Source organism: Lichenostomus cassidix, chromosome 12, assembly GCF_008360975.1.
Source record: "Lichenostomus cassidix isolate B80296 chromosome 12, HeHo_3.0, whole genome shotgun sequence".
In the NCBI taxonomy this organism is placed as follows: domain Eukaryota; kingdom Metazoa; phylum Chordata; class Aves; order Passeriformes; family Meliphagidae; genus Lichenostomus; species Lichenostomus cassidix.
The window spans coordinates 18,684,735-18,693,703 of NC_139493.1; the positions used below are offsets into that span (position 1 = coordinate 18,684,735).

At 54.7% G+C, this 8,969-nt stretch overlaps 3 protein-coding genes across 3 annotated transcripts in view; 1 reads left to right on the forward strand and 2 right to left on the reverse strand.

Moving 5' to 3' along the window:
- LOC146431903 (uncharacterized) overlaps positions 1–6,377 on the forward strand; it is a 70,080-nt gene extending 63,703 nt beyond the window's left edge. The window contains exons 13-14 of the mRNA XM_085073196.1: positions 5,940–6,022; positions 6,207–6,377. Of these exons, the coding sequence (XP_084929322.1) occupies positions 5,940–6,022; positions 6,207–6,377 (254 nt within the window). The remainder of the gene's footprint in view (positions 1–5,939; positions 6,023–6,206) is intronic.
- LOC146431902 (uncharacterized) overlaps positions 1–8,521 on the reverse strand; it is an 83,396-nt gene extending 74,875 nt beyond the window's left edge. The window contains exons 1-2 of the mRNA XM_085073126.1: positions 8,408–8,521; positions 7,702–7,800 (exon numbers count right to left, since the gene is read on the reverse strand). Coding sequence (XP_084929252.1) covers positions 7,702–7,800; positions 8,408–8,465 — 157 coding nt within the window. The 5' untranslated portion in view covers positions 8,466–8,521. The remainder of the gene's footprint in view (positions 1–7,701; positions 7,801–8,407) is intronic.
- LOC146431908 (uncharacterized) lies at positions 2,845–6,368 on the reverse strand. The gene is made up of 6 exons (XM_085073129.1): positions 6,300–6,368; positions 6,114–6,212; positions 5,562–5,669; positions 4,764–4,938; positions 3,561–3,633; positions 2,845–3,069 (listed from the first exon to the last, which is right to left on the reverse strand). The coding sequence occupies exons 3-5, from the start codon at positions 5,665–5,667 to the stop codon at positions 3,567–3,569; spliced, it is 348 nt and encodes a 115-aa protein (XP_084929255.1). The 5' UTR covers positions 5,668–5,669; positions 6,114–6,212; positions 6,300–6,368; the 3' UTR covers positions 2,845–3,069; positions 3,561–3,566.
- Positions 8,522–8,969: the final 448 nt, after the last annotated feature.

The following is an 8,969-nucleotide window of genomic DNA, read 5'->3' on the forward strand; positions in this document are numbered from 1 at the left end:
CTGGGGAGAAGCTGCAGCCAGACCAGGCCGGGAAACAGCCCTGCAGGGTGTCAAAGCAGCAGCAGGGCAGTGAGACTGCAGGGGGTTTGGGTTAGGCACAGAGTGCCCAGATGTGCAGCAAAAGGCCCTGGCTGCTGAGTGTCAGGACAAGGTTGAGGGAAATGCACCCACCGTGCTCTGTCTCCTGTTCAGCCAGAATTCGGTCTGCTTGTTCAGATGCCTCCAGGGATTCCTTCTCTTCCGTAAGTTTGTTCTTCCTTCTAGGAGGACCTTAACGGAAAGCAATTCCATGTCTCTTTCAGGCCAGAGTGTCAGTGAGTGCACCTTGGCAATGGGATCCCTCCTTGGCACTCCCTCACCCCTGCCTTCCACTCAGGAGCACAGGCAGAGGCGCCACGTGCCTGCAGTGGCCCCACACTGGGATGGAAGGAGCCCCTTGCAGGGCAGGCAGGGCACAAAGGACTGCCGGGAGCTGCCAGCCGCTCCAAACTCCGCCCCAGCCAGAGCCAGGGCTTGGCAGCAGCAGCAGGAACCCTCAGGCTCCTGGGGCCATCAAAAAAAGTCATGTAAGGCATGAGCCTGGCACATCCTGGCCAGAACCTTCCTCTCCTCTTCTCTGCTCTACACAGAATGATTTGATAAATTTAAAAGATTCATCATCAAGATGGTGATTACGGGATGTTTCAGCTCAGAAGCGGGTGATTCAGTTATGATTAAGCATTGCCTGAGTGTCTTTGCCATGTTGTTTTGTTGAATTATTCTGTCAGAAAGGATGCTGAAACTTAACACTCCACCAAGCTCAAGATATTCAACCTATGTTCACCCAGTTTTTCCACATAATCCATCTCCGTCCCAATCTGGAAGAGAGCACAGATTGCAACCATTTCCGTGGGGTGCTGAGATCCCCTTCTCTCTTAGGCCCCTGGGCACTGCAAGGCGGTTGTAATGCGGTGGGAGCCAGATGTCATGGACAAGGCCAAGCTAGAAGGGCCTGGGGTGCTCTGGGATGGCTCCTGTCCACTGTCCACCCTCTTTGCAGGCCCTGTGCAACATCCCTGGGGAAGACACTGGACCAGCCCAGGGCCCCTCGGGGCTCTCTCAGTCCCACAAAGGAAACCCCCTGTAAACCCCTGGGGAAAAGCATTCCCAACACGTTCCATGGAGAAGAGGCCTCTGTCCCAGGAAAGGGGAAGGCAGGCCTCTGGCTCACCTGCTCTCCACGCTCCCACCGGAGCAGCCTGGGCAGCCCTGGCATGCAGGGCCACTGCCAGGAGGAGCAGGAGGAAAAGGCGCAGAGCAAGGGCCATGGTGCCTTGCCCTCAGCCAGTCCCACAGCTCTTGCTGCCACCACTGTCCTGACACCGCTGTATCAATGTCAGCACCGCTGCTGCCGCTGCTGCTGCAACAGTTGGGGTCAAGGACTGACTGGTCGGTCGTTGTGGTGCTGTGCAACCACAGGGCTCCGTGACCTCTGTGACCTCATGGCCCTGCTGTGACCTCACGGCCTGGGTGCGGATGGACCGCAGCTTCGGAAGTTTCCTTCCTGGGGAGGGAGCTCGTCCTGCAAGGCAGCTCTGTGCAAGGACTGGGACAGTCCCCACCAAGGTCTGCCCTGTGCTCTGGGCAGTGGCACAGGGGCAGCGAGAGCTCATGTGCCCTCAGAACAGGAGAACACAGCCAAGGATTTCTGAGCTCCTCAGGCGCTGTCAGCCACAGCCCACGAGGCTGAGGAGGGAGTGATCTGTGTCTGGAGACAATGCGCGATTCCCTCCTGTTGGCAGCTTCCCGGCTGGAGCTCCGTTTGGCACCTTGTGGGGGGCCAAGGCTAACGCAGCCCTTTTGTTCCATGGGCGAGCTGAAGCCTTTACTTCACCATTTCCTCTTTGTGGGAAATTTAAGGGACTCAAAGAACAAAGTCAGTCAATAAAACAGAGGGAGAACCACTCAACCTCTTGAATGCTTTGAAGGAAACCTTGAGAAGCACACAGTGGGTCTGTGCTGCCTGACCAAGCCTGTGGCCTTCCATGGTGGAGTGACTGTCAGTGGACAAGGCAAGAGCTACAGAGGCCACTGCTCGGGGCTTCTGTAATGCCCTGGACTCAGTCCCCCCATCCAGCACCCTTCTCCTTCATTTGGAGAGCTCCAGATCTGCTGGAAGCTGAGGAACTGGCTGGGTGGTCACATCCAGAGGGTTGTGGTCAATGGCTCAGAGTCCCGATGGACATCAGTGACCAGCGGTGTCCCTCAGGGCTCCAAACTGGGACCAATGGGATTTAATACCTTCATTAATGCCAAGGACAAAGGGATGGAGGGCACCCTCAGCAGGTTTGCAGGTGACACTGAGCTGAGGGGCCACTGACACCCCTGAAGGACAGGGCCGTCCAGAAGACAAGCTCGAGAAGTGACCCACAGGAATCTCTCTGAGCTTCATGATCTTAGATAGCCACCATGATTTCTTTAACAACAAAATGTTTCCTCCTTCCTACTCAGTCCAACTCTGCCTTCCATCAAGAAATGGTTACAGGAAATACCAAGAGACACTGGCCATGGTCTTGCTGTTAAAGACTGAGGCAAAGGCAGCACTTTGAGTAGTGAGTGTCCTGGTGGTGCTGCTGAACACGATGAGTGCTGGAGGTGCCTCCCAAAATGAGCTCTTGTGACTCCCCAAGTCTTTCACCACTTGCTCAGTGAACAAGCAGCTCATTGTAGTGCAAAAAATACTGAGCAATAAAAGAAATACAATCCCTTCCCTGGGAAGACATGTCCCCATCCAGCTCCAAGGAGAACAGTAATAGAGTTCTAGTAAAGTGACTTGAGCTCTAGATAAAATCTCTTTACTTATACTTTTTATATGAAGTTGTGGTTAGAAAGAAGTTTTATTTTATACAGTTACATTTAGGAAAGTCATTAAATAACAGGTACTTTTAAGGCGTCAAATACTTGAACTGCAGCAAATTCCTTCCTGATTTACATTCAGCAGCATCTGCTGTCAGGGAGGGAGGGATCAGAAGGTCCTGTCCAGGGGGTGGGAGCAGATGTAGGCCCTCTTCTCCAAGATCTGCTTTGCAGCTTTTTTAATGGAATCATCCAGGTTTTCAGAAGCATTTATGGAGAAACAGAGAAAAGTCAGCTAGGATGCCATGAAGAGCTATTTTAAATTTCTCTCAGAAAGCATTTTTGAATACATGTAAATGCAAGTATGGGAGTGCCACAAAGAAACTGAACGTTCTCTTCTGAAAAGATTGATTATTACAGACTGAGTTTATTACAGACTGTTGAACTGGTCAGCACTTCCCAAACGGTCCTGATGCCTAATTTCTATCATCAGTTACTTTACAGGAGTATTTGCTGCTGATAGATTTTATACTCCCCAGAAAAAGAACCCTGGCAGTTTGCTTTAGCTACGAAGTGAAGAGACTCTGTTCAACAAGTTCCAGCTCTGCTCCTTGTTCGAATTGAAAGCAGAACAAAATTATTCTCTTGGTCACATCAAACCCACCTACTTTTGATCACAGTCAGTGAAAAACATGAGAATGTAAAAATTACTCTATAGTACTTACATTTTTCTACTTGACACAAGGCGCAATTACTCTAAACGCAGGCTTCCGTGCAGCAAGTATTTTTAGGAAGCGCCTGGAAAAGGAGTAAAACTGAGTTAAAAGCTAGTGAATGAATTTTATAAACAAAATCATGTAGTTAAAACACAGTAATTGAAACTTCTCCAAGCCCTTTGATAACGAAGCCCTACAGCCCAGTCATGAGCAGCGCAGCCTTAGCTGTGCCTTTGACCCCAGAGCTGCCCAGGGTCAGGGCTGGGATGAGCCTGCACCCAAAACTGGCTCCAGGAGTGATTGGGAATCAATCCAGAACACAACTCACACACACAGAGCAAAGCCTCAAGGCCAAACCCAAAGCTTCATCAGTTTGGATTTAACACTGAACGGCAGCGAATGTGCTTCTCCTCTAGCATAACTGTAACCATGAAACTTTATGTGAGCTACTGAATAACCACTTTGCTGTCCCCAAATCTATTGCCAAAATACCACTGTGACTATGCGTTATTATTTATGATCACATGGAAAGAGTTTGGGAAGAACTGCACGGCATTTAGAGATTGGAGAGAATGTGCAGATTTGTAATCAGGTTCTAAATGGCTCTATATGTGTTAAACAAGTATTTGAAACACATTGATAGTGTGCAGCTCAACGAGCAGAGCCCCTGAGAGGCTGCTGCACTCCCACCCCAAGTGATTTAGCCAAGTTCTTTCGCACCGTTTGCTTTATGAGGAGCCTCCTGCACAGCAGGGCCCAGAGCTGGCAAGGCTCCCCAGCACGGCTGGAGCTGCTGGCACACCTTGGCCCAGGTGGACAGCTGCCCCTCAAGGCCCCAGCGAGCAGGGGATGGCTCCGGGCAGGGTCCCTGGCCAGCAGTGGCCCCAGAGCACGTCTGCCTTTCAAGGGCAATCTTGTCCCCAGCCCTTTCTCCTCTCCACCGTGCTTTGCCTCTGCCCAGTGCTCCTGGGGCTGCTCTTGGCCAGGCAGCCTCAGTGGGAGCGAACGCTGCCTTCAGCCCAAGCAGGCTCCCCAGGGCAAGGCCCAGCAGTGAAGAGGCCAATTAAAGCACTGGACAGCAGCAGAACCCTCAGCAGAGCTATTTGGACAACCATGGACTGTCACAATTCCACAACAGCATGATTATTAGTCGGGTTACAAATGTCGTGAGCAGAGTTGAAAAAAAATTTTGGAGAAAAATCAACAACTTACTGTCTATTCTCACGGAACCTCCGGATCCCAAAATAGCAACACCACAGGACAAGTGGCACAGTGAAGATTGTGATTACTGTGCCTATCATGCAGGACTTGCGCACATCCCGGGGGCAAACAATTCTTGGGAGTCGCACTGGACCTGGGTCATTTGTTCCTGTATCACGGATAACATCTGCGGGAGCAACGTGGATCGTGAGCCCGAGCTGCGCACTGCTGCTGAGCTGGCAGCGCCTTGGCTACGGCCAGGACGCTCTCTGTTTCCCCCAGTGCTGCGCCCTGCAGGCACCTTGCTGCCCCTTGGCACAGGCTGTGGCACCCAACAAAGCCCACAAGGCCGGGAGGAGAGCCTGCGGGGAGCACAGCTGCTTGGGCAGTCGCTCCTTCGAGGGACACGAGCCAAAGCCATCCCTGCAGCGGCTGCTGCCAGCCCCGCCCCTCCCTGCCCTGCTGGGACAGCTCCCACAGCCCAAGGGGACAGAGTCAGGCTCTCGCAGGACACAGGGCTGACCCTGCCCAGTGTGGGAACCAGCGACTGCTCTGGCCCTGGGCTCGCCCTAGGGATCCTGCTCAGGGCTGCTCCTGTGCCTTGGGCCTCTGGGCACTCAGGGCAGCTCGAGGAGGCAGCTGCAGCAGGAGGGACGTTGGTGCACAAGTCCCGTTTGCCATGGGTTGTGGAATGTGCTCCAGAGGCCTCAAAGCCAAGGCATCTCCAGCTTTGGCTGCTGCTGGGGGAAGAGCTGCTGCCACACAGCCCCACCAAGGGCTGAGCCTGCCTGAGCCCTGCACAGCAATTACCTTCTGTGGCACTGTCTGGGATCTCCTCCCTTCGAGCATCAGCGGCTGGCTCAGAGACATTGCTCTCTCCTGGGTGTGCTGTCTTCAGCAAAGCCTTTTGGTCCATCTCTGGAGAAAGGAAGAGGCCCAGCTGGATCAGATGGAAGCATTACCCATCAGGGAGGCAGCATGTTAAAGAGGTAATACTTGTCAAAGACGTAGATAAAGTTCAGGAAAAAGCCCAGGCTCTTCAGGCTGGGCCAGGGACCTCCCTCCTCCCAACATCTACCCCTCCTGATCTCCCCCGGAGACTGGGTAATTGCAGGGGATCTCAGGGTCAGCATTGCCCTTGGTGCAGTTTGGACACCCTGTCAGCTGATGCCAAATGCCTTCCTGCAGAGGCTGGGGAGAAGCTGCAGCCAGACCAGGCCGGGAAACAGCCCTGCAGGGTGTCAAAGCAGCAGCAGGGCAGTGAGACTGCAGTGGGTTTGGGTTAGGCACAGAGTGTCCAGATGTGCAGCAAAAGGCCCTGGCTGCTGAGTGTCAGGACAAGGTTGAGGGAAATGCACCCACCGTGCTCTGTCTCCTGTTCAGCCAGAATTCGGTCTGCTTGTTCAGATGCCTCCAGGGATTCCTTCTCTTCCGTAAGTTTGTTCTTCCTTCTAGGAGGACCTTAGAGCAAAGCAGTTCCATGTCACAGGAATGGATCACACCAAAGCAGTGCTCAGCCCGTGGGCTCAGCAGGGACACACTACTCACCCCTGCGACGGGAGCCAGGCTTGCGCGCAGCATCCAGCCCAGGAGCTGGAAGAGCCCTCCCTGCAGACGCACCTGTAACACAGAAGCTCCTGACAACCTGGTTCTTGCCAGGTGGCCAATGATTATATTCTGAGGGGACGTTGAGAACTTACCTGCAGAAGATCCCAAGCGTTCCAAACCCTCTTGTATCCCTGCTGCTGGAGAAGCATTCCCAGCACCCTCATCTAAAAGAGAGCACAGATGAGAACTATTTCCATGGTGTGCTGGGATCCCCTTCTGCCTTAGGGCACTGGGCACTGCAAGGGGGTTGGGTAAGGCTGCGGGAGCCAGATGTCAATGGACATGGCCAAAGCTGCAGAGGGGCCTGGGGTGCTCTGGGCTGGCTCCTGTCCACTGTCCACCTTCTTTGCAGGCCCTGTGCAACATCCCTGGAGAGGAAACGGGATAAGCCCAGGGCCCCTCAGGTCACTCTCCCGAACAAAAAGGAAACACTCACTAAGGCACTGGGGGAAAGTGCAGCTGGCAATGCCACAGCTATCCCTCCCTGCCCTGCTGGGACAGCTCCCACAGCCCAGGGAGATGGAGTCAGGCCCCTGAGGACACACTGCAGCCCTGCTCTCCCCCTCTGCCTTTTCCCCACCATGGGCACCCCTTGCAGTCACTCCCAGGTTTCAGGATGAGTCTCCCACAGAGGGACCCCAGCAGGACTGCTCAGTAGCCGAGTCCCCTGAGCCCTCTCGAGATAATTCGTCTGTGCTGTGCCTGTCTGCTCCGGGCTGTGCCTGCGCTGCCAAGCAGCAGAGATGGCAGCTCAAGCCTCAGCAGGGCTCAGGCCCAGAGGCCCAGCAATTACCTCCTGTGGCTGTGCCTGGCATCGCCTCCCTTCCTTCGGCAGAGGCTGCCAATGAGCCACTGCTTCCTCCGGGAAACTTCGCCATCAGCACATTCATTCCGTTTATCACTTGAGAAAGGAAGGGGCACAGCCAGATTAGATGGAAGCATTCAACATTTTGAAAGGTGGAATCTTCAGAAGGCAATACTTTTCCAAGAAATGGATACGGTTCAGAAAATTGGATGGGTTTCTGGGGACTCCAGCAGGACCCTCCCTCCTCCAAACAGCTGCCATGCCTTTTCCACCCAGAGCCTGGGAAATTGCAGGGGATCTCAGGGTCTGCAGGGCCCATGGGGCAGTTTGGACACCCTGTCAGCTGGTGCCAAATGCCTCCCTGCAGAGGCTGGGGAGAAGCTGCAGCCAGGCCAGGCTGGGAAACAGCCCTGCAGGGTGTGAAAGCAGCAGCGGTGCAGCAAGGCTCCAAGGCTCTGCCGGGCACAGAGTGCCCAGATGTGCAGGAAGAGGCCCTGCTGCTGCGTCTCAGGAGAAGGCTGAGGGAAATGCACCCACCACGGCGTTTCTCCAGATCAGTCAGCATTTGGTCCAGATGTTTGGCTGCCTCCAGGGATTTCCTGTCTTCCATATCTTTACTCTTCCCTCTAGGAGGACCTTAACGGAAAGCAATTCCATGTCTCTTTCAGGCCAGAGTGTCAGTGAGTGCACCTTGGCAATGGGATCCCTCCTTGGCACTCCCTCACCCCTGCCTTCCACTCAGGAGCACAGGCAGAGGCGCCACGTGCCTGCAGTAGCCCCACACTGGGATGGAAGGAGCCCCTTGCAGGGCAGGCAGGGCACAAAGGACTGCCGGGAGCTGCCAGCCGCTCCAAACTCCGCCCCAGCCAGAGCCAGGGCTTGGCAGCAGCAGCAGGAACCCCTCAGGCTCCCTGGGGCCATCAAAGGAGCCATGCAAGGCACAGAGCCCCGGGGCACATCCCTGGGCCCAGAACCTTCCCTCTCTGCTCTTCTCTGTGCCTGCACAGAGCACGCGGAAGGAGCAGCTGGCATTTCGCACGGGAAGAAGACTGACAGCTAAATGCTCCTTCCTCCCACTGACAGCGATCCTGCGGGATCACTCAGGGCTCGAGAAGGGAGCAGGGCAAGATTTCCAGATTCTTTCAACCTTCAGAGGATTGTAAGGGAAATGGCACATGAGTGAGATCTTGCCATGTTGACACTGATTGATTATTCTGTCAGGAAAGGGATGCTGTGAACTTACCTCCACCAAGCTCCAAGATATTCAGCCTGTCATTCACCAGTTTTTCCACATAATCCATCTCACGATCCCAATCTAGAAGAGAGCACAGATTGCAACCATTTCCGTGGGGTGCTGAGATCCCCTTCTCTCTTAGGCCCCTGGGCACTGCAAGGCGGTTGCATAATGCGGTGGGAGCCAGATGTCAATGGACAAGGCCAAAGCTACAGAAGGGCCTGGGGTGCTCTGGGATGGCTCCTGTCCACTGTCCACCCTCTTTGCAGGCCCTGTGCAACATCCCTGGGGAAGAAACTGGACCAGCCCAGGGCCCCTTGGGGCTCTCTCAGTCCCACAAAGGAAACCCCCTGTAAACCCCTGGGGAAAAGCATTCCCAACACGTTCCAGGGAGAAGAGGCCTCTGTCCCAGGAAAGGGGGAGGCAGGCTGCTGGCTCACCTGCTCTCCACGCTCCCACCAGAGCAGCCTGGGCAGCCCTGGCATGCAGGGCCACTGCCAGGAGGAGCAGGAGGAAAAGGCGCAGAGCAAGGGCCATGGCGCCTTGCCCTCAGCCAGTCCCACAGCTCTTG

Excerpts from the sequence above, each read along its gene's own strand:
- LOC146431908 (XM_085073129.1), bottom strand. The coding sequence starts at position 5,667 with ATGGACCAAAAGGCTTTGCTGAAGACAGCACACCCAGGAGAGAGCAAT. Across the intron at positions 4,939-5,561 it reads CCCAGACAGTGCCACAGAAG|ATGTTATCCGTGATACAGGA; the intron begins GTAATTGCTGTG and ends TTGCTCCCGCAG. Across the intron at positions 3,634-4,763 it reads AGGTTCCGTGAGAATAGACA|GCGCTTCCTAAAAATACTTG; the intron begins GTAAGTTGTTGA and ends CTCCTTTTCCAG.